Genomic DNA, 25,822 nt, shown 5'->3' with positions numbered 1-25,822 from the left:
GTGAGTTACGCTTAGAGTGACGTCATGTAAACAAACTCATCTTGTGGCCAAAAAGTAATACTACAACTGAAAGTAAAAAAAAAAAAAAATTAACACACATTTACAATATAAATCTATTGTTTACCTCCCACCCTCCCAAAACTACCCAAATAAAATGTTTACTATAAAAAAAAAAAACCATTACAATAAAAAAAAAAAAAAACATGTAAATATTTACCTAAGGGTCTAAACTTTTTAAATATCAATGTAAAGATGAAATATTTCTATATTTTTTTTATTTTAAACTTGTAAATAGTGATAGATGCAAAATGGAAAAAATGCACCTTTATTTCCAAATAAAATATTGTCGCCATACATTGTGATAGGGACATAATTTTAACGGTGTAATAACCGGGACATATGGGCAAAAACAATACGTGAGTTTTAATTATGGAGGCATGTATTATTATAAAACTATAATGGCTGAAAACTGAGAAATAATGAATTTTTCCATATTTTTCTTATTCTTCCTGTTAAAATGCATTTACAGTAAAGTGGCTCTTAGCAAAATGTACCCCCCCCCAAAGAAAGCCTAATTGGTGACGGAAAAAACAAGATATAGATCAGTTCATTGTGATAATTAGTGATAAAGTTATAGGCTAATGAATGGGAGGTGAACATTTCTCACGTGAAAACGATGGAACGCGAATGGGTTAAATACAGTACATTCATTTTAAAATTAATGGGTTTGAACAGTTTGCCTTTGAGTAATATATGGAATTTAAAACTCAATCACCATGTTATGTGCAAGTTATGTAATAAAAAAAATTTAAATAAGGAAGGAGTAGGTAGCATTTGACGTCACTGAGGCCGATTTGAAATCCATGCAAATAAAATGATAAACACATCAGCTCAGTCAGAAGGTTTAAATATTAATTCAATAGATATAACCACACAAGTAACTGAAGTACACTGTAGACTAGAGACTCAATGGGCATCTGTGGAGGCACCCTCAAAACATCCACTGCTACCACAGCTTGAAGACTGGCTTGGAAAAGACGCTCTTTGATTAATCATTCCGTCTATTTAAAGTGTGTGTGTGTGTGTGTGTGTGTGTGTGTGTGTGTGTGTGTGTGTGTGTGTGTGTGTGTGTGTGTGTGTGTGTGTGTGTGTGTGTGTGTGTGTGTGTGTGTGTGTGTGTGTGTGTGTGTGTGTGTGTGTGTGTGTGTGTGTGTGTGTGTGTGTGTGTGTGTGTACATTTTGACTTCACGTTACTTTTATTCAACCAGCAAGTAATTTTTTGAGTGGGAAATGACATAGGTGTCTCCCAAAAGATAATAAGACTATGTACAAAAGGCATGATTGTGGAAAATGAAAACATTTCTCAGCTTTTATTTACATTTGAGCAAAAAGTGTCCAATCCAAAATTATTCACACCCTTCTTAATAATCAATAGAAAAGTCTTTATTGGCTATTTCAGCAATCAAATGCTTTCTATAATTGCAGACCAGCTTTTTGCATGTCTCCACGGGTATTTTTGTCCATTCATCTTTAGCAATGAGCTCCAAATCTTTCAGGTTGGAGAGTCTTCTTGCCATCACCCTGATCTTTAGCTCCCTCCACAGATTCTCAATTGGATTCAAGTCAGGACGCTGGATGGACCACTCCAAAAACGTTCATGTTGTTGTCTGCTAATCATTTCTTCACCACTTTTGCTGTGCGTTTTTGTTCATTGTCATGCTGCTGAAAAGTCAACTGGTGCCCAAGGCCAAGCTTCTCTGCAGACTGCCTGATGTTGTCATTGAGAATCCTCATGTATTGCTCTTTTTCATGGTGCCCTTTACTGAGATTAGGTTCCCTGGTCCATTGGCTGAAAAACACCCCCACCAGCGGAGCCCAAATTCACCAGGATAGCCTTGGTGGTGATCCTTAGATTCTTTTCCCCCTCTCTCACTATCCTCCTGGCCAGCACAGGTGTCACGTTTGGCTTCCGACCATGTACTCTGAGATTTTCCACAGTGTGGAACGTCTTATATTTTTAGATGAGACTTTGCACTGTAGCCACTAGAACTTGAAAACATTTAGAAATGGCCTTGTAGTCCTTTCCTGACTTGTGAGCTGCCACAATGAGATCCTTTGTCTTATGCCTAGTACACACCATACAATTTTCTGTTAGATTTTTCTGTTAGATTTTCTGCAATTAGATTATTTTCTGTAAAGTACTGGTAGAGACTGGTCATTTTCTCTGGTGCATTGTCTTCTGGTTATCTCCTGGTTATCTCCTGCTGAGTAGAACAATGCCTAATTGCTAAGCAGATAAATGGTTAGATACATCATTTCCAACATGTTGGAAATTATCTATCTGGCAGGTAAATCTAACAGAAAATCTTACAGAAAATGGTATGGTGTGTACTAGGCATTAGCCATGACTGTCCACAAACCAACTGCAGAAAGCTGCTGTTTTTAACCTGTTGAGTTGATTAAAACAGCTGTTCCCATTTAATCAGGGTAATTAGGATGCTTTAGAACAGCTTGGACTATTTGGAATGGTATAAAACTTTGGACTTTCCCACAGTTTGTGAATGGTATGAATTATTTTGGACTGGACACTTTTTTTGCTCAAATGTAAATAATGCAGAGAAATATTTTATAATATATATATATATATATATATATATATATATATATATATATATATATATATATATATATATATATATATATATATATATATATATATATATATATATATATATATATAAAGTTCCTCATTTCTAGGTGTGTATAGTCACATTATAGTGTTACAATTTCTGTACTGAAATTTAAGACTCCACCTGTAAGTTATATAGCTACATAAAGGTATCATTTATGCCTCTATGCCTTGGAGTGGCTGTATTACAGTGTCAATACCTATTTGCTAGGCATCCCCTAAATGAATTCAATCATTCTTTGTTTCCAAGCTGGATATGGAACACAAAACCACTACATTAGACAAAGATCTCATAATTGCACTGTACTTTACCCAACCGCCACTGAAGCTTATGAAACAAAACACATTGATCGTTTTTGTGTGTGTTATATCTCACTCAGACAGGGTCAAAACCGACTTCAAAATTACCAAAACCAGGACTTCAGACAATTATGTATTAAAAATAATTTACAACTTTACTGCATCCACATTAAAAAGTATTTAAACTGGAATATTCAGCATGAGATACTGATATCTTTATTTCTTAAGATCATATAATTACTGTACAACTTCATACAGAATTTCCCTCTTTTGTAGCCTCCTTACTTTAATGCAGCGCTGTCCAACTGGCGGCCCGCGGGCCGCATCCGGCCAGCCAGGCCTCCTGTTGCGGCCCGCTCCTCTCCCCGGGATGCAGGCATGGCGTGCGCTATGGGCGCCATGCCTGCTCCCTCTTGTGTGGCCTCTCCTGTGTCCCTGTTGCCGCTGCCTCACAGCTCAGACCTCACAGATCGCGGTGACTGAGGCAAACAGAGTGCGCATATTACCCGCACGGAGTACGTCACATGCAGAAGTGAAATCAGTCACTTCCGCATGTGACGCTCTGCTTGTTTCAGTCGCCGCTATCTGTGAGGTCTGAGCTGTGAGGCAGCGCTAGCCCAGCGGGGACAGAGGAGAAGGCATTGACGGGCAGCGCTGCAATGAGGTAACGCGGACACCTATCTAACTTGGAGGGCACCTGTCACGCTTTAACTGGGGGGGGCACCTGTCACTCTCTAACTGGGGGGGCACCTGTCACTCTCTAACTGGGGGGGCACCTGTCACTCTCTAACTGGGGGGGCACCTGTCACTCTCTAACTGGGGGGGCACCTGTCACTCTCTAACTGGGGGGGCACCTGTCACTCTCTAACTAGGGGGCACCTGTCACTCTCTAACTGGGGGGCACCTGTCACTCTCTAACTGGGGGGCACCTGTCACTCTCTAACTGGGGGGCACCTGTCACTCTCTAACTGGGGGGCACCTGTCACTCTTACTGGGGGGCACCTGTCACTCTCTTGACATGATTGCTGAATGTCTTGTTGGGGTCCTCATGATTTGTTGGGGGCATCACGATTGCTGAATTTGTCTTGTTGGGAGCCTCATGATTTGTTGGGGGCCTCATGATTGCTGAATTTGTCTTGTTGGGGGCCTCATGATTGCTGAATTTGTCTTGTTGGGGGCCTCATGATTGCTGAATTTGGCTTTTTGGGGGCCTCATGATTGCTGAATTTGTCTTGTTGGGGGTCACATGATTGCGAACTGCGAGACTATGGAAAAGCTGAATCATCATCATGAGACAATAGCATTAAACCTTTTTTAGCTTTTTAAAAACGGAAAATAAAACTGAGGTTCTAAAAAAAAAAAAAATACATTTTTCAGGAGTAGGATAGATGAAATTGTTTATCTTCAGAGTTTATTTTCAACTTGGATTTTCCATAATGTTCATGTATGAGTTAAAACGTTTGTATGTAGTTTAAATTGCTGTTGCCACTTTGCGATAGATAAGTGACTTTTGGGTTGCAGTTTGGGCACTCTGCCTCCAAAAGGTTCGCCACCACTGTTCTAATCTAATGTCCCACATTGCTAAGTTCATGTAAATTTGTCTCCACCCGTGGCCACACCCACATTCTGGTCCATGGCCACACCCATTTTTCGGCTCTACTTGCAACGGAACCCCCATGGTTTTTGGCGCGCCGTGTATGGCAGGGGGGGGGGGGGGGGGTGTGCGGCTTTAGCAAGAACCTTCAGCCCTCCACCATGGGGTCTGAAAAAAAAATGTCCCTCCATGCCTGTGAAGTTGGACAGCACTGCTGTAGGATTTTAAAGCATGCCATGCTACTTCTAATCTGGAGATAGAAGATAGATTGAATATTGGTCAATGTACTGGTTGATCACATGCAGGTGTACCTTCTATTCTTAATACTTTACTTATGGAGTATTTATTTGGTATAACTGGTGCAGAAGACAATTGAAAAACCTCTACCTACAGTTTAACCAGCTTTGGGAGGTTCCCTGTACCCATTTGCATCTTACTTTTAGAGGATTGTTCTTCACAAAGTCATGGCTAACTATTTTATATAGATTTGGCATGGGTATGGCATGCTAAAAACGCCCCTTAAACACTTATTCTGAAATACACATTACGTTTTAAAATTATGTTAATAAGTGATTGTCTGGAGTTGACGGTCTGTTTTGAGGATGCTGGTCTGTTTTGACCCCCATCCAAATGAAACACCCCAGAAAAATCATCAATAAGAGGCAACATTTCTATGTCAAATTGAGAGTCTGGTGTTTAAGTGTATGTATGTAGAACCTCATCCAGAAGAAATAAAAGATAAATAATATAAAAGTGGACAATGGATGCAGGACATGTGATTTTTAAATACTGTAAAGCGGACCTGAACTCTGAACTTCCTCTCTGCTCTAAAAATACGCAAGAGCATATTAACCTTGAAAGATAAACATTTCTTTGTTACAGCCGGTGCAAATCCTATAATAAATCTGCAGTGTTTCTATTTCCTACTTTCATGGAAGCAGACATACTGTTCACATTCTGTGCTTTAAAATGAGCTTATCTCCCATGGCAGTCAGCTGACATGGGAGATTAAATTACAACTAGTGGTTAGACACAGATGAGGGGGATTTAGACAGGCTAAACTCTCCAAGTACATACAGGGTGCATTTCTCTCTGTTTTCCTTCTGTCCTGTGGGTCCACTTTAAACACTTTTAATAGTGTATGAAGTTTTTTTGTTCCCCGTTATCGATTGGTGGCAAAATTTGCAAAGTATCGGAAATTACCCCTGCTATCCATTAATTCTGGGGGTCAGGGTTGACAAAGTTGTACCATAAGTCTTCCCTCTCCCACCTTGATCATTAGATGTGGGGTTGAATGCCTTGTCCCTCGGCGTGGGTGCTTTGAAAGGAGTGGAAAGGACACATGTTGAAAGATTTGGAATCATGTATTCTGAGTGTAGCAGGGCTGGGTAATGTGATAAGTTCTTCTTTTCAAATCTTTGACACCACACTGTATACTGTTGCTAGGGTTCCCAGCAAATTACACCTCTTTGGCCTGGGCGTTTGTTCAAAAGAATACATAAGGCCTCTTGCACACTGCAAGAAATTCAGATTCAGATTCCGCTTTTTAATCAGTTTTTACCTCCGATTCAGATTCAGATTTGCAGTGTGCGAGGAGCAAACTGCAAATCTGAATCTGAATCTGAAGTAAAAACAGATTAAAAAGCGGAATCTGAATCTGAATTGCTTGCAGTGTGCAAGAGGCCTCAAGCTGTTAAATGGAATCCCTACCAAGTAAACCAAGATCCATCAAGCATATCCATATTTGTATTCGATACAATAAACAATACATCAAGTCTCTTTCTTTGTATATATAAAAGTCTCCCAGCTCCTTACTGGCAGTGCTCACACAGGCCACATATTTTGTGCCAAACTACCCAGAAGCTCACATACATAGGCCTCAATTCACTAAGCTTATCTTCTGTCTTTAATAACTCTTCTAGAGTTGTTACCATGGTGATAAGGCATGTAGTATTCAGGAAACATTTTACCTCAGGCAAACCTAAAGTTAACTCTTCTGTCTTTAAGTTAACTCTTCAATCCTTAAAATAACTCCAGAGTTAAAGACAGGCTGTTCATTAACTGCGTGTGAAAATAACTACAGAGGAGGTAAATTAACTACAGGGGAGGTAACTTAACTACAGAGGAGATAACATAAGGAATGAAGAGATAAGATAACTCTCTCTCTGTATGGAGGTAAGTTTTCTCTTGCCTTATCTCCAGCATGATCTTAGTGAATTGAGGCCATAGTCTGGGAGACAAACATTCGCACAGACCCAGTTCTAGATACATTTCCCCCACTAAAGACCAAACTTTATCAGCAACTATAAAATTAATCTAATATTATGTCAGACGGACAGACCTCTGGAAACATAATAAACCCACTGGTCACTGGATACTCCAGCTATACTGCTCTTAACAACTTTATCAAGAACAGACCACATCCTTGGTTCATCTTGAGGAGCCATGATTTTAACAAATCAAGAGTAGCCATGATTTTAAAGTGGTGGTGGAGTTTAAAATTTGAGGTGTGTCTTACCATTCCTCAGTATATATGGAAACCAAAGGCAGTTCTGAAAAGACACCCTTGGATGCATACAGTTGTGTTCAAAATTATTCAACCCCCAATGAAATTGAGTGTTTTGGCCAGTTTGACATAGATCTTGATTATTTCAGTCATCTTGTTTACAATTAAATCAAAGAGGCACTTGTAGGTCAGACAAATAACATTTATAATGAAATAACCACAAATGTCTTTTCTGTGCTCACATCATTATCAGTTTTATTCAACCCCCAAGTGACATTCATTCTTAGTACTTAGTCCAACATCCTTTTCCAGTTATAACAGCTTTTAAACGTGAAGCATAGCTTGACACAAGTGTCTTGCAGCAATCTACAGGTATCTTAGCCCATTCTTCATGGGCAAAAGCCTCCAGTTCAGTCACATTCTTAGGCTTTCGTGCTGCAACTGCTTTCTTTAAGTTGCACCAGAGGTTCTCAATCGGATTTAAGTCTGGTGACTCCAAAATGTTCCAGCTTTTAATCTGCAACCATGCTCTAGTGGACTTGGAGGTATGCTTGGGATCATTGTCCTGTTGAAAGGTCCAACGTCTCCCAAGCCTCAGGTTTGTGACGGACTGCATCACATTTTCTTCCAATATCTCCTGGTACTGAAGAGAATTCATGGTACCTTGCACACGCTGAAGCTTCCCTGTACCTGCAGAAGCAAAACAGCCCCAAAGCAAAAAGATGTTGTACTAAGTACTAAGAATGAATGTAACTTGGGGGTTGAATAAAACTGATAATGATGTGAGCACAGAAAAGACATTTGTGGTTATTTCATTATAAATGTTATGTTATATTTGTCTGACTTACAAGTGCCTCTTTGATTTAATTGTAAACAAGATGACTGAAATAATCAAAAACAATGTCAAACTGGCCAAAACACTAAATTTCAGTGGGGGTTGAAAAATTTTGAACACAACTGTACATGTAAAAAAGGTGGCTGGAAAAAAAAGGGCGCAAGGGATTGCCGCTTGTAAAATATTGCTAATCTTAGCAATCTACTACTACTGCATTTTGAGAGTAAAATATCGGTAATATTTACCAATATTTTACTATGGCTAAACCTAACCCTACTCTCACACAGAACCCTTCCCTGGTGGTGTCTAACCATAAGAACCCGCTCCCAAGGGTGCCTAACCCTAAGACCCCCCCTGGTGGTGTCTAACCCCAAGACCTCCTCCTGGTGGTGCCTAACACTAAGAGACCCCCCCCCCCCCCCCATGGTACCAAACCATAAAACCCCCCTGGTGGCACCTAATCCCCCTGGTGGTGCCTAATCCCAAACCCCGGACCTAAAGCTTCCCTCCCCCTTCTGCAGGGGAGGGGGGGGGGGGCTATGAAGGTAAATTTTGGCTCCCGGAGGCGCCAGATTAGCTGCAAGAGGGGGCAGTTTCCGCAGAGTGGTTTGCAAAAAAAATTGGCTTGTGGATAACTTTTAGTTATTGGCAAGAGAAATTTTGATTCAGCAAAGGCTTGCAGATAACTAAAAGTTATCCGCAAGCCAATTTTTTTCCCCGCAAGCCTATCTACAGAAATTGCCCCCTCTTGCCGCTAATCAGGCGCCGCAATTTACCTCCATGTATCGCGGCTATTCTAAAAGCTGTGATTTGTGGCACAGAAGGTACAAATTTGGTGCCCTGAGGTGCCCGCTAGCAGCCAGTAAGTGCCCAAATGTCCCTATCGCATTAAAATGTGGCTTTCATTATAAGCGCCTATGGCAGCGCTGTTTTTACCAAAACGTTTCCTGCGCCTTTTTTTCCAGCGTTGCTCTTGGATACAACCCATTTTAAGCTTTTCCTGATTGGCACACAAGATAGAATGCCTAACCAATTGCACTTGTGTCTTGGAACTTTGATAACTGTCAGTCTACATGGCTTTAAAGCCCATGTTCATTTTGTTTTGTTAGCTTTTTGGCGTATACCCTCTAACCACTCCTATTGAACACAAAATAGGCCCTCCAACCCCAGAATCACCTGTCATACTCACCTTCGAGGATCCTCAATTCAAGGGTTAAATCAGCCTTTCTAAATGGAAATATGTAGGAAGGACGTGAATGGGTCAGGCACTATAACCCATTCAAGATAAGGCTAAGAGATGCTGGCCACATGTAGATGATCAGAAAACCTTTATAAAAAGATGGCTTCAGAAAATTAGATGAAATGGGCTTTCAGCCAAATAAGGATGCAAAATGGTTGCGATTTTGCAAACCTCACCTACTTTGAGGCAAGTACACACCAACTTATAGGGCAGGATGACATAATAAAATTAAGTTACAGTATTAAAATTACAGCCGTCACTGAATAAAAGCAGCCACTTGCTTCCTGTGAGTGACTCAGATACCTCAGCAGGTGGAACTTGCAGCACGTGTTCAGCAAAACTTTCTGCTCACACTTTGACCATTCATGAAGCCATCTTCAAAATACAGCCAACCATGATAAGTTGGCCCACTCTGATGTGCACTACAAATGAAAGTAGCCTGTCCTGTGCTCTACACAGTTCCTTGCTCCACACTCTAGAGCCGCAGACCATGGGCTTCACAGTGACATGTGACGCATACAGCGCCCACTTTCTACCATATCCAGAGTCAGCGTCATATAGGGACCAAAAAACATGTTTACTATAACAGAAGTTTTATTATATCTGTGTTTACTATACCAGGTGTTGCTCCCAAAGACTTCTAATGGAAATTGGCCGGGACATGGATCGGTAGATTACTATACCAGAGTTTATTATAACTAGATTATACTGAACTTTCATATAGAAGCAGCATTATATTTCAGAATAATGTGAACCATCATAGGAAATGAAGGATCTTGACTGCCATGTCCCTAGATCTCTCCAAGAGCCTATATGACCTAAGAATGAGTTTTCCTTTCCATTAGACACATATTTCTTCACAAAATGACCCTCACTTTCTGCACATTATGTTAGTTATGCTGCTGGAATGTACTTATTCACAGAACTTTATACTATATACATTTCAAGCTGTTCCCGAAGAAGTGTCTCTTTTGAAGCATGCATTGTTTACATGATAATGCTGCATGCACCCCCGAGTATATTAACAGAAACACATCCACCATGGGTTGTGTTGACACAATGGCTAATATGCTGACTGCCGTAGACTCCAGTACTAGAATGTATATCTATATTTTAAGCTTGATGACATTTTTTCCCCAACAAATGGTTCAATAATTTACACAGGAAAGAGGAGTAATGCAGACAGTTTGTGAAATGGTTTAGTTTTTCCACATTCTTGGCAGAAGCCTAGGAGCACAAAGCTCTGGGTAGGCTGGCGGCATGTAAATCTGTTTACTAACTAGAGAGCATGTACTACATCAGATCTCTGCATTCCTGACACGCTGTTCCTTCACAATTAAAAACACATCTCAGAATCTAAATCAGCCTGACCAAGCAATACTGTTGACATTAAAATGGCCACTTAACATTCCAGCCAACACTGAAGATTACAAGAAAATGATGCTTAAAGGGACACCATACAAAGCCTCAGGAAATGAATGTGTCTGAATTAGGGCTGTGATTGGGGGAAGGGGATGGATAGATCTGATAAGTTCCAGCTAATTACAGGGCCAAAATAAGTATAACTGGTGCTGTAACTAAAGTATTTTTAGTGCTCATTCTGCTTAGATAGCATAAAGACAGCACCAGTATTGACACTGAACCTGTCAAGAGTAATCCATGAAAACTGGCCATGAGATTCGAATATATTAACTATAAAAATGCAAATGCCTGCTGCTTGTTTGCAATCATTTGAAAAATATGCAGAGTATAGCATGCTACTGCTACCCACTCCATGTACATTGCAAGGGACAGACTTTTCACTGAAATGAATGTAGGGATTGTCTACCATCTGCTGCACACCACCACCTAGTGGCTGGAGGGAGCCCCAATACACTTTGTAAATAAACTGTAAGCTGCATGTTGGTTTGGTGAAATGGGAGCAGGTATCGGAGGCCTTTATGGTGGTGGCACTGAGACTAAGCAGAATGAGCATCTAGGAAAGTGTACAGAATAAGTACACGTTTGTTTTAAAGACTTTCGGATGTCTTAGAATTCATTTCATGACCAGACTGCTTCCAAGAACATTAGTATGTCCAAGCAGGTCCTCTAGTGTGAGACCACAATAAAATGCAATGGCAACAAACACTATGTACTTGTTTTATTCAGTAGTAAAAGGTCTATTTATTAGCGATAAACTCCCTTGTCATTTTCATAGCCCAGATAAAACAATCTGAGCTTTGGAACCTGCACACATATTTGCAGTTTGGGCTCCCAGCTGAGAAGAAATTGGATATGGGCATTTGTCTTAATACTGAAGCCAAACACTCTGATCTGAATTCCAATAAAAACATAGTGTGACCTTCAGAATGTCTTTCTGGCATTTGTACAAATAAAGCTATTTGTTGAAGGAATACACTGTACTTTAGAAGAGATTTGATTGTGATTCTTCACAGCAGGTCTCAGAAAAATGAGTAGAAATCTGTACCTGAGGTAGGGTGAATAAGGTATTGAACACTGTGCAGACAATATGTAACATAAAAAATAATAAAGATACACTAATCCAAGTCTTTTTTCTTGATAGGAAACCACATTTTTTTTTTTTTTTTTTTTTTTTTTTAGCCAAATATTCTGTAAAAGAATTGTTTGAAGTTTTGTATATATATAAGTATTACCCTATATTTCCTCTAGCTAGAATACTCCCTCCCCTTTAGATTACAAGCCTTTGGCAGGTCTCTCTCCCCCCCCCCCTTAGTGTGTCCTCCTTGAACTTGCAACCCCACCAATGACGCCCTTCCTATGTACTAATTCAGACTTGAATTGCGGTGTCTCTGTTAAATCACATGATCATGCATCTTATACCCTGTTTGCATGTATAACGTTGTGCTATGTTGTATAACCATGTGCTACCTGTAGGTCACCCTTGTTTACATTGTATGTATCCCTATTTATTGTCCAGCACTCTGTAATATGTTATTGCTTTATAAATGACACCTTAAGGCTGGGGGCTACCTAGCACATGTCCATCTGTGGTCGGTGAACCACAGACTGAGAGCCACTGCTTTAGATCCCTGCATTAATTAAATGTATTTTTCATTTATAATAAAAAATGTAAGACACGGTTCCCAAATAGTAACAATGAATATCTCACCCCTTGCCATTCACTTGGATCTATGCATAAGGATTCATTTTGTGCTGTATTATCTTGGGTAACTGTGTCTTCTCTTTTGCGTTCCTTCTGACCAGCTTCATCGTCGTCATACTCATCAGGGCTCTGTAAAGAAAATATTCAAGAATGTGAGTTGTTTCACTTGCATGTATTAAGTTGTTACTTCAAAAAAAGATTTAAGAGATCTAAAAAGTTGACTTTGGTCAAAAGGTGCCCAATAACGGTACAATATTTTCCTCAAATTGCGATAAATTAGATTTTTATGATCGAATTGTACAGAAAACCATGCAGTATGTGGAGAAAATAAATGTGAAAAAATTCTATGGTTACTTGGAATATGGAATTCAGTCAAATATTGGATTTTACTAATTGTATCTGAAGAGAGAAAATGTCCTACTCAACCCATTTATGGGAAAAATCTGATTACATAGAATCCCACAAATGTGATTGAATGATAAAAATATGGTATAATTAATGGGCACTTTAACGCAACGTCTCACTACTGGGCTCAACTGACTCAAGAGAGACTTTATAGTAAAATTACAAGGTTGGGGCCACATTTATTTGCAAATTTCATTGCTATGAGTTTAGGGGATGCTGTTACATAAGGCAGAGTTTATGTAAGCACCAATAAACGCCTGCACTGCAACTTATATGTGTAGCTTATCAACTTAGGAGAAAGAATGGTGTATTTATAAAAAGTGACTTTTTCCAGCCAAGAGCATATGGATTTTGAAACAGACAAATGAAGCCATTAAAACGAAGAGAACTACAAAACAATTAAAAGAGAGGCGAAAAGAAGTTAAACAGAAAAAGTCAATGCCTTTAATTAATTTGGATTAGAATGAACAAAGGTTTGTAACCATCGCTTCCCTCCTAGTTATTTAGATCCTTAGTTCAGCCTCCTATTTTTAAAGGGAACCTTAACAGAGAGATATGGATGTTTCCTGTTAAACAATACCAGTTGCGTGGCAGTCCTACTGATCTCTTTAGCTGCAGTAGAGGTTGAAACCCACACTTGAAACAAGCATGCAGCTAATCCAGTCTGACTTCAGTCAGAGCACCTGATCTGCATGCTTGTTCGGGCGGAGCAGTGCTTTTCAGTGCTGCTAGATTTGGGCGCAGCCGGCGCCACCACAGACTATAAAGGGAATCACATCCACAGCAGCGCTCAGTGAGTAACGTCGGCTCCATCTGAAGACGGAGCCGAAGTTGCTTAAAAAAAACCACAATAATTTGGCCTCCAGCAATCGCTGGAAGCCGAATTATATAATTCCCCCACTATCCATGGTGGCCTGGAGGGGGAATAGTAATTAACACGGCCGGGACTTGTGCAGAAGCAGGATCAGCCATATACCAGCTGTATCCTGCGCCCAAGTCTACCAGCGCCGATTTCAAATGTATGCTGTTCGGGGGCTGTGGCTTAAAGTATTAAGAGGCACAGGATCAGCAGGAGAGTCAGGCAACTGGTATTGTTTTAAAAAAGTAAAAATCCATATCGTTCTCAGTTTAGTTTCCCTTTAATGTATGCAATCGGGATTCTCAATCATATTCCGCCGAGTTGAAATTCCCACATTTCAGAACTCCGAAATCGGATTCTGCAGAAATACTGCATTACAGCAACTCTGTGATTTTACCCCAATCACAGAACATGGAAGCATTGGACTAATCAGAGAATGCAGAGTCAACTCGGAAGTATGTGGCCAATCAGAGAATGCAAAAAATGACTCAGAAAAATACTCTTTGAAAATCGGAAATCTGTGGAATTGGTAATCGACATTGGCAGAAATTGGAGTTTCCGCAGAATCGGATATTGGCATTTCCGACCATCCCTAGTATACAATAATAAATTGCATTAGGGCCTCAACACGCTAACGCACTTGTGTCCTTTTTTCAGCATCCGTAACATGGATGGCTGAAACGCAGAGAGAAGCACGTCAGTGTGTCCAGGCTCTTAATCAGCAATACACAAAGCTTTTGTATTGCTTGCCAGAACTTTTTGTAATAAATATATGGCTGAATAGGAGTTGCAACAGATCGACTGACCAGTGTGTAAGAACGGTCTACTTAAGACAACTTCCCTTACTACCGCTGATGACACAACCGGAAGAGAGGGGAAAAATCAGACAATAATAATTCTGGAAGAGAATGCCATTGTGAATTTCTGTAGCCTACACATTTTCCACCACAGTGCTGTACAACTCGTATTCATGCCAGTCACGCTGGGGAGAAACCAATGTGGTTCACATTTTACACCACTCTATCAATGAATTAAGTCAAAATTATTCCCCTTGAGTATGCTTAATGTTACATTAATGAAGGAAAGTTTTACAAACTTGATTGCATGTTTCAAAAGAAAACTAAAAAGAGAGAAAGAAAGAAAGAATTTCTCTCTTCACAGCAACAGGTATTTTATGTCAGTCAGAAGATAGAAGAATTAGGGATATTTATTCATTTATTTATTTATTGTATTTATAAAGCGCCAACATATTACGCAGCGCTGAACATTAATTTAGGTTACAGACAATATTTAGTGGTGACATACAGCAATATGACAATACAGGAATACAAGAAAACCAGATCACACAGCACAGTATTAGTACAAGGTAATGCTTAGTCAGTCACTGGATGGAGCATGGAGATTAGGCAAGTTAGGTTCACTCAGATGCATAGCATGGGTTCACAGTAATGGAGGTGCATGATCAGGTAGGACACAAAAGGAGGAGGACCCTGCCCAAAGGCTTACAATCTAGAGGGAGAGGTAAGGACACGAATGGTAGGGGACCAGAGTTCAGCTGTAGGTTTAGAGCACTTGTGAGGGGTAGTAGGCCAGAGTGAAAAGGTGAGTTTTGAGGGCTTTCTTGAAGATGTTGAAGGAGGGGGCTGCCCTAATGGGTGGAGGTAGGGAGTTCCATAGTGTTGGAGCAGCTCTTGAGAAGTCCTGGAGGCGTGCATGGGACTGGGTGATGCGGGGGGCGGTTAGGCGAAGTTCATTGGAAGAGCGGAGTGAGCGGCTAGGTGTGTACCTCTGAGTAAGATCGGAAATGTAGGTTGGACAGGTTTTGTGGACAGATTTGTAGGTCAGACACAGTATCTTGAATCTGATTCTGGACTGGATAGGAAGCCAGTGGAGGGATTCTAGGAGGGGATCTGTCGTGGTGGAGCGATGGGAGCAGTGTATAATTCTGGCTGCCGCATTCATGATGGACTGCAGTGGGGCTGTTCAGGTCATAGGGAGACCAGACAGCAGGGCATTGCAGTAGTCAAGGCGGGAAATTATGAGGGCATGGATGAGGAGTTTGGTGGTGGCAGAGGTCAGGAAAGGGCGAATCTTACATATGTTACGAAGGTGGAAGTTGCAGGACTTTGTGAGGTTTTGGATGTAGGAAGTGAAGGAGAGTGCGGAGTCCAGGGTGACACCCAGACAGCGGGCTTGAGAGGTAGGGCGAATGGTAGTGTGGTTAACAGTGACATGCACATCTGGGAGGTTCGTGGATGGCCGGGGTGGGAAGATCATAAATTCCGTTTTGTCTAAATTTAGTTTCAGGAACCTAGCAGACATCCAGGAGGAGATGGCGGATAGGCAGGAGGAGACCTTGTCCATGGTAGTGGTGGATATGTCAGGGGTGTGGAGGTAGATCTGGGTGTCATCTGCATACAGATGATAGTTAAAACCCATGGAGGAGATAACCTTGCCAATGGAGGATGTGTATAGGGTGAACAGTAGGGGGCCAAGGACCGAACCTTGGGGGACTCCCACCGAGAGGTGGTTGGGGGTGGATGAGGACTCATTGAAGGTGGTCGTGAAGGAGCGGTTGGAGAGGTAGGATGAAAGCCAGGACAGGGCGAGATCGTGAATGCCCAAGGACTGGAGGGACTGGAGGAGTAGGGGATGATCTACTGTGTCAAAAGCTGCTGACAGGTCAAGGAGGAGGAGAATGGAGTATTTACCTTCAGCTTTAGCTAAGGCAAGGTCGTTGACCACTTTGGTGAGAGCAGTTTTGGTTGAGTGGGCAGGCCGAAATCCAGATTGGAGTGGGTCTAGCAGTGAGTTGGCATTGAGGTACTGGGTCAGGCGTTTGTGAACCAGACGCTCAAGGAGTTTTGAGGCAAAGGGGAGGAGGGAGATAGGACGGTAGTTGGAGGGTAGCGAGGGGTCGAGTGAGGGTTTCTTGAGCAGGGGTAGTACAGTGGCCTGCTTGAAGTCTGTGGGGAAGGTGCCTGTGGATAGGGAGAGGTTGAACAGGGTAGTGAGGACTGGGGCCAATTCCGTGAAGTGAGGCTGGAGTAAATCAGAAGGGAAGGGGTCAAGGGGGGAAGTAGTGGTATGGGAAGTCTGCAGTAGGTGGTTGACTTCCTCGGTGGTAGTAGGAGTGAAGGATGTGAGGGGAGGATAGGGTGGAGGAGGAGCTGGTTGGGAGGGGGTGGGAGGTGAAGATTGGAGATTGGATATTTCCTGGCGGATGGAGACAATTTTGTTGGTGAAGTGGGCGGCTAAATCTGTGGCAGTGAGGGAGGAAACGGAGGGTGGGGGGGTGGGTTTAAGCAGGGAGTTGAAGGTGGCAAAAAGACGCCGGGGGTTGGAAGCTTGTGCTCCGATGAGCTTGGTAAAGTATTCCTGCTTCGCATGAGCAAGGGCAGTGTGGAACTGCAGCAGGTTGGTCTTGTACTGTAGGAAATCCTGGTTAAGTCTAGTTTTTCTCCATTTCCGTTCAGTGGCGCGTGTTTTCCTCTGGAGGATGCGAGTATGGGTAGTGCGCCAGGGCTGGGGGTTAGGGGGTCGGTTGTGGCGAAATATTGGTGGAGCAGCTTTCTCTAGGGCTGATGAGAGAGTTTGGCGATACTGAGCTGCAGCAAGATTAGGACAGGTTAGGGTGGGGAGAGTAGGGGAGAGGGCATGGAGGGGGTCAGCAAGGACACTAGGGTTGAGCTTGCGTAGGTCTCGCTGCCATCGACCAGGTGGGTGGGTGGCTAATTTGGAGGTGCCTTCCGTGAGGAGGTTGAAGGTGAGAAGGTGATGGTCTGAGGGTGGAAAGGGTGCAATGTCAAGGTCTGCAATGGTGGTGGATTTAGTGAATACAAGGTCGAGAGTGTGACCTGCAGTGTGAGTGGGGGTGTTGGCGTGTTGTACAAGTCCAAGTGAGTTGGCAATGGTGAGTAGCCGGGTCACAGCAGAGCTCTGGGCTTCATCGATGGGAATATTGAAATCCCCAAGGATGATGGTGGGGAGGTCAGAGGAGAGGATGTGAGGGAGCCAGGAGGCAAGGTCATCGAGAAATTGTGGGGTGGAGCCCGGAGGGCGGTATAAGACCGCAACAATGGCAGGGAGGGGGTGGTAGAGGCGAATGGTGTGGGCCTCAAAGGATGTGAATTGTAGAGAGGTAGGTCCACAACTAAATAAGGATCTGGATTGTCTTTGAAAAAATTACTGCTGAACATATAATTGGATGAATCATTAGACTCATATATAGGCAGCATTGAAAATTACCACTTTGCAATGCCAAACCATCCACGGTAGGAAGAATAAAGGCTTTTCCCATACGTCGCTGGATTTAGGTCTACTAGAAAACAGAAGCGCAAGCTTGAGAACATGGCCACAGTTCCACTGGGCAGATTCATGTTGAATAATGGCCTAATTATAAGACCATATCAAAAATGCAAATGGCAAAAGAAATATTTTTCCACCAAGTTGTATATTGGACAGTAAAGTGTATTTCCTTGAATACAATTCCATGTAAGTTTTCTATTAGCATATCACACCAAATGGTTCCAAGAAATTCATAAGTGGTTATCCTTGGCTCTATTTGATGTTTATGTGGCTACACTGACTCTAGTTTTTATCATGTGCCATAATTCATGGCACTAATGGTTATGTATGTATATTTATTCCCTGTGCCTATAGGATTGTAGGTATCGGCTTCATTACTCCAATGTGTCCAATCACTTTATTACTAGACAGTATGCCATGTTCCCAGGGAGTAATTATGGGTAATTTCTTGGTTCTGTCAAGCCACAAGTAAGAGCAGGAATTGTATATATGACTCATACTCATCAGTTGTGTTATGGAATGGAAGCCATTATTAAGATGTCCTCTTCCTATTGGTCAGCGCTGCGTAATATGTTGGCGCTTTATAAATACAATAAATAAATAAATAGGTCACATATCTGGTCCCTCGTGGAAACCAGAAATGTGTCATCTGAGGAGAGAGGCTTACTTCATCGCATGACAGGCACTTCTGTAACTATACATCAAATAGCAGGCAGTGCCTCTCCTTGATCAATGTTATACAGCTGGTGTCTGCAGGCCCACTGTGATATCTCTGACTTGTTAGCTTACATACAAACTTAATTTTGCAAAGACTACTTGACCAAGAATCTAAACTACTTCTCATGATGAAGTGCTGCATAATGAAACGCTGCCTAACTGTAGAACTAAAGAGAAAGTATTTGTTACTGAAATGTCTTTTAAAGTGTATGGGCAGTTTAAGAGTTTTTCCTCCTTTGCTCCCTTATCTCTTTCACTAGGCAAGTGCTGTTTTCTGTAACCCTAAAACTGCCATTAGGCACCCACAGAAGAGTTCATAAAATTGTGTGTGAGCATCTAAAAAGCCTTTCCATTGCTCCAGGATAGCATCTCTTCTTCCCCACTGATAGCTATATTTTATCTCTTGGCACCAACAAACTTGGAACATATCTCACAGGCACAGAAGAAAAAAGGGCAGAGAAAAGGTTCAGAGCTTCATCTAGTATTACATTGCCATGACAGGCAGGAATCTGTGTAAAAATTTCGAGTTATAATGAAAAATAAAATGGTAATATTGGTTGGATTTAGAATGACCATATTCAAAGGTATACTGTTCCATTTCTGTGACTTTAAGCACATTTCACTGGATACTACTACCATACTGAAAATTTCTGATAGCTTTGGAATAAGTAATTCAATTTGCATGTCTTCAACACACATCTCTCTGGCATGGTGGGCATCAGATTCCAGAATGTAGATATGAACACTTACATCTAGTAGTAGCTCTATAACCTAATCCCCACAGCCCTAACCCACATCCGCCTTCCCCAGTCTGGAGACTGGCAACTGAAAAAGTACAGAAAAATAGGTAGACAGTGTATACTCAAATTGATGCTAATTTAGGAAACCTTATTTTGAGTACTTTTTGTTAGCTGCTTGCTAAAAGGGGTATTGCATCGATAAGGAGGTAAATCTTCTATAAGATTTTTTTTTTTTTTAGAAAAGTTTACTGATTCTAGGCTATAACTGCCCAGTGAGTGGGAGCCATTAGCCAGAGAAAGGGATCTCACACACATCAGAACAGTCACTGTGACATCTGTGTGCAGAGTGACAGAAATCACCCACCAAAAAAAAACATTTCTGAGAAGCACCATTACAGAAGGGGAGGCGTGTACAAGGCTTTATACCGCTCTGCTTTTTTATTTTAATAATTGTTTACAGCAAATCTCCAGGTAAAGAAAAACTGCAAATAGGTAGAAAACCTCTTGCTCCATTTTGTGATAAGCTCCAGTCCTTCTCAGCTGATTACTTTGAACCTCTTTCTCCCTCAAGTGCTACAGAACATGTGCAGGGAGTGTGTCAGCCCTTCAGTTGCTGTCTACCCCAACACTCCCAGTCATGGTAAAAGAAGACAACAGCCCTGTCAAAGCCATTCCCTTTAAATGACAACTGCAGCGAGAGGTATGTGGAGGCTGCCATATTTATTTCCTCTTAACAATACCAGTTGCCCGGCAGCCCTCCTGGTCTGTTTGACTGCAGTGGTGTCTGAATAACACCAGAAACAAGCATGCAGCTAATCTTGTCAGATCTGACAATGTCAGAAACATTTGATCTGCATATGCTTGTTCAGGGTCTATGGATAAAAGTGTTAGAGGTGGATAATCAGCAGGTAGCCAGGTAACTGGTAATGCTTAAGAGGAAATAAATAGGGCAGCCACTACATCCTCTCCTTAAAGTTGTCCTTTAACTCTACACAGTATAACTATTTCTAGTGTTGAACAGTGAGGTTTAAGGGAAGATAGCTTTATCTATCTTTTTTTGTCTCAGCAATGTCAGAAAGAAACAAAGTCACTTTAGGGATAGTTTGCATGGACGGCTGACAGGACGCTGGTGGCAGTTTCTTTAGCCAATGCTACACACTTTTCTGCTATTGAGCAGAAAAGTGTTCAACAGTGGTTCCAGGTATTTCGTCATCACGTTTTGAGCCCCTAGAATGACACGGACACTGGACGCTATATATAGCGTTCAAGACAAGACAAGACGGGATGATGAGATTCCCACCCCGGCCATCCCTGAACCTCCCAGATGTGCAGGTCACTGTTAACCACACTACTATTCGCCCTACCTCTCAAGCCCGCTGTCTGGGTGTCACCCTGGACTCTGCATTCTCCTTCACTTCCCACATCCAAAACCTCACAAAAGTCCTGCAACTTCCACCTCAGTAACATCTGCAAAATCCGACCTTTCCTGATATCTGCCACCAAACTCCTCATCCATGCCCTCATAATTTCCCACCTTGACTACTGCAATGCCCTTCTGTCTGGTCTCCCTATGATCCGAATGGCCCCACTGCAGTCCATCATGAATGCGGCAGACAGAATTATCCACTCCTCCTATCACTCCACCACGGCGGCTCCCCTTTGTGAATCCTTCCACTGTCTTCCTATCCAGTCCAGAATCAGATTCAAGATACCGTGTCTGACCTACAAATCTGTTCACAAAACCTGTCCAACCTACATTTCCGATATTACTCAGAGGTACACACCTATCTGCTCATTCCGCTCCTCCAATGAACTTTGCCTGACCGCTCCCCGCATCACCCAATCCCATACACACCTCCAGGACTTCTCAAGAGCTGCTCCAACACTATGGAACTTCCTACCTCCACCCATTAGGGCAGCCCCCTCCTTCAACATCTTCAAGAAGGCCCTCAAAACTCACCTTTTCACTCTATCCCACCACCCCTCACAAGTGCTCTAAACCCGCAGCTTAACTGGTCCCCTACCTTTCGTGTCCCTACCTCTCCCTCTAGATTTTAAGCCTTTGGGCAGGGTCCTCCTCCTTTTGTGTCCTACCTGTTCATGCACCTCCATTACTGTGCACCCATGCTATGCATTTGAGTGAACTCAACTTGCCTAATCTCTATGCTCCCATACAGTGACTTACTAAGCATTACCTTGTGCTCATACTGTGCTGCGTGATCTGGTTTTCTTGTATTCCTGTATTGTCATATTGCTGTATGTCACCCCTAAATATTGTCTGTAACCTAAACGAATGTACAGCGTTGCGTAATATGTTGGCGCTTTATAAATACAATAAATAAGTAATAAAATAAATAAATCTACAGAGATATTTACACCAACACCACCAACTGCTGTTACAGTCTTTTACAAGCCACTTCCATTCATTTGAATGGTAGATCGCTTTCAAACAACGCTTTCGTCAGCTGATGAAAACACTGCTTACCTCCCATGTTAACCAGCCCTAAAGCTTTCAATCATAAACATATTATTATTGATTTATAAAGTGCCAACATATTCCGTGGTGCTGTAAACCTATCATGTAGTAAGGTACTCAGTTATGCCTGTTTCAATATGTTATTGGATTCCTGTTCCTTTCACAATTTCAGGCCTAGTCCACAGTGCTCAGTTGCATTGCAGAATAATTCTGAATGTCCACTCACTGCCCATACAATTCTATGGGCCTGTTCACAGTACTGCATTAGAATAATGTGATCATTTACAACTTGCTGCATGCAGGCTTTGAATTAAAGTCCATGTCTAGTCTCCATTGCAGTTCACACTCATGTGTATGTTATACAACTATGATGGAGCCTTCGTTTGTGATTGTAATGAATAATTAGAGAACCAGTCCATACAACGTTTTCTATGGGAGCTGCTGGAAATGGAAATATTCTGTGCTAACCCACACCACTAATGTGTTCAGTGTTTATTCCATAATATCACATACAATTGGTCAGATTGTTGCTTATTCTTGCCCTCTTCACAGGTCCTTTACTAGTGTGTAGTGAATGCTTGTTATTGAGCACTGGAATCTAGTGAGTTAATTGTGCTGTGCCAAGGTGGCAAGCTGATGTGCAGAACACCAAGAATGATTTCAGATAGGGGGATGTCTAATTTCCTATAACATCTTAATATTGTATTTTAAAATCAAAGTTTTCTTTTAATTTATTTATTTCTAAAATAATTGGATAATGTACCATTTTATGAATCTACATTATATTACAGTAGGGTCACAACCTCTGCTAGATTTTGACTGTTAAAGTGAACCTTAAGTCTATTAAAAAAAAATGAGATTTACTCACCTGGGGCTTCCCTCAGCCCCCTGCAGCTGATCGGTGCCCTCGCAGCCACGCTCCGATGCTTCAGGACACGCCGGCGAACACTTCCGGGTTCGCCGTCACCAGCCGACAGGCATGGGAACGTGAGTGATTCTTCGCGTTTCCAGCCATAATATCGTTTCCAGCCATAATATCACCCCCTATGCTGCAGGAGGCCGCATAGGGGGCGATATTATGGCTGGAAACGCGAAGAATCACTTGCGTTTCCATGCCTGTCGGCTGGTGACGATGAACCCGGAAGTGTTCGCCGGCGTGTCCTGGAGCATCGGAGCGGGGCTGCGAGGGCACCGATCAGCTGCACGGGGCTGAGGGAAGCCCCAGGTGAGTAAATCTCATTTTTTTTAATAGACTTAAGGATCACTTTAACCAGCTGAGCGGTCTGGACGAGCTCAGCTCGTCCAACACCGCCAGCGGCTGCCGCTCAGGCCCTGCTGGGCCGATTTTAACGAAATAAAAAGCAGCACACGCAGCCGGCACTTTGCCAGCCGCGTGTGCTGCCTGATCGCCGCCGCTCTGCGGCGATTCGCCGCGAGCAGCGGCGAAAGAGGGCCCCCCTAGCCGCCTGAGCCCAGCGTAGCCGGAACAAAAAGTTCCGGCCAGCGCTAAGGGCTGGATCGGAGGCGGCTGACGTCAGGACGTCGGCTGACGTCGATGACGTCACTCCGCTCGTCGCTATGGCGACGATATAAGCAAAACAAGGAAGGCCGCTCATTGCGGCCTTCCTTGTTTATTCTGGGCGCCGGAGGCGATCGGAAGATCGCCTCCGGAGCGCCCTCTAGTGGGCTTTCATGCAGCCAACTTTCAGTTGGCTGCATGAAATAGTTTTTTTTTTATTTAAAAAAAACCCTCCCGCAGCCACCCTGGCGATTTAATCAGAACGCCAGGGTGGTTAATGACGACCGGTCCTGGGTCAGAAAAAAAAGGTATGAGTTAAGGTGCCCATACATCTAGCAATTTTGTGACCGATTGACCATCCAAATTGATAATTTTAATAGGATGAACATTGGTGCAGCAACAAGCATACTGGACCGATGATTCAGTAGATTTCCCCCCATAATCAGCTGATTGTATTGGTCAAGCATGCTGGGAAATCTCAGTCCGACGTGGTCGATCGGAAGCGTGGCAGTAACTGTGTGCAATATCACAATGACCGGCATACATGATGGACCCCTGCTGATGTCTGTCCTCCCCACCACGTGTGTGCAGTGTAAAGTTTCACCTGTCCCATTGGAGTGCTCCCTGGTCTCCTGTGCCAACACCCGTATGGCACGTGTGTGATGCCACATAGATCCCATGTGATACATGCGGGGCTTGGCGATGCTCACAGTAACAGCGGACATGGGGGTGATGGTGGATGAGGCCGGGAGTGCCAGAGAGACAGTGAGAATTCCCACTGCACAGGTGGAGGGGGGGGGGGGGGGTAGTAGGTGTAGGACAGGTGGGCAGCCAGGCAGGCTGAGGAGGCACTAAGGAAATTCCGGATAGGTTTTATGCTGGAATCTATCGGGAACTGGTCTGTGGTATATGGGCAGGCAACAGATATCCATCTAATCAGGTTCGATCAGAGATCGGTCTCATGGTCGATCTGCCCATACATCCCTAGATGTATGGGCACCTTTAGAGATACATTTCTCATAGGTCGATTGATGGAATTTCCCCTTTCCTGGTGGAGACGTCCTCTAACTTCCTGTTAGGTCACTGAGAGTGAGAGGAAATCTCCCCAGTACAAGACAGACAGCAATAGAAACTTAAAGAGAACCTGTACTGAAAACAAAAAGTCAAAATAAGCATACACAGGTCATACTTACCTCCCGTGTAGTCTGCTCATTAATCTCTTTCTCCTCTTCTGCGTCCTGTTTGTCCACTGTGACCGATGAAATTCTCTGTCCTCCATTTTGAAAATGGCTGTTACCCCATAACAGCTTCCTGGTCAGCACACTGTTAAACTTTTATATCCCCCACTTGAGCCATAGGGAAACATGGACATTAGCTTGCACATTCAGTTGTAACTGACAGCTGCTGATATATTTCAGTTCTGACAAAATCTTGTCAGAACTGGAAGGGATCACTGTAAGAAGAAAATTATGAGCTTCTGAGAGGAATGGATGGTGAGGAAAGTATGTAATATTCATTTGCAGCTACATCATGTGTTTATTTTAAATAATTTTACTCAGTTCAGGTTCCCTTTAAATAAAAAAATAACCAGCTGAATTTCACTTTGACTTCCTCAAAGTACTTCTATATACAGAGTATGAAAGCAATTCTAACCAAAGCCAATATGCATAAAATCCCACACAGGTAGAACAAGAACCACCAAGTCATTTGGCAAACCATACCTCAGATAAAATATTAACTTGATAGACCATTTGTCACAGAGAGTTGCTGCCTCTGACCTATGTAAACAGCAGATACATTTGCTAGTAAGGGATCCAGAGACTGTACTGTATATAAAGACAGACTATAACATTACAAATATATGCTGTGTAGGCTGGGAAGACACATGCAAGTTGCTGTAATGACATGAGATGTAATAAAAGTAGAGTAAATGTAAAGTGAGATGAGAGGCTAGCAAATGTACCAGGATTGTTATACAAATGTTGAAATGCAAAGCATGTGCTAGTATTATACAGAGGATTTTAGGAAGTGAGAAAGCATTCCTTGAATATTTATTGAGAGAAAATGTTTCTCAGATCTGGTGGTTAGGCAGTATCCATATAAGGTTAAAGCTTTGTGCTTTGTTACCAATGCTTATCTGACCAAGGAGGATATTTTACATAGCACTTTTAAGTGGGTTCTAAATGAACATGAAATGAGGAATTTCACTGGTGCATGGTTGCATGACAATTTGACTACACTGCTTATAAAATAAGAACAAACGGCATTTATAGTGAAAGACTGGTCCAGGAATTTGAATATCTTCTGCTTTTGTTTCTGGACAGTCCACAGAATCTCACACAAAGGTATCGTAGCCAAGGAATGTCAAAATCAGCTTGCACTGTGATCTAAAATGGTGCATTCATACATTTTTTCTTCAAACCTCAATTCAATCATTAAGAAAATAGTCACAATCACTGCCTGTAGCAGTTAATGATGACTGGTGCGAGTTATAAAAATACTATTTTTTA

At 42.4% G+C, this 25,822-nt stretch overlaps 1 protein-coding gene across 2 annotated transcripts in view; it reads right to left on the bottom strand.

The window, feature by feature from the left end:
- PAWR (pro-apoptotic WT1 regulator) overlaps positions 1 to 25,822 on the bottom strand; it is a 122,502-nt gene that overhangs the window by 19,417 nt on the left and 77,263 nt on the right. For both annotated transcript variants that reach the window (XM_068276625.1, XM_068276624.1), the window contains exon 3: positions 12,295 to 12,417. In XM_068276625.1, the coding sequence (XP_068132726.1) occupies positions 12,295 to 12,417 (123 nt within the window). The remainder of the gene's footprint in view (positions 1 to 12,294; positions 12,418 to 25,822) is intronic.

Source organism: Hyperolius riggenbachi, chromosome 3 (genome assembly GCF_040937935.1).
Source record: "Hyperolius riggenbachi isolate aHypRig1 chromosome 3, aHypRig1.pri, whole genome shotgun sequence".
NCBI classification, from domain to species: domain Eukaryota; kingdom Metazoa; phylum Chordata; class Amphibia; order Anura; family Hyperoliidae; genus Hyperolius; species Hyperolius riggenbachi.
Note: the sequence above shows the minus strand (reverse complement) of the source record. Positions and strands in the feature narration are given on the sequence as shown.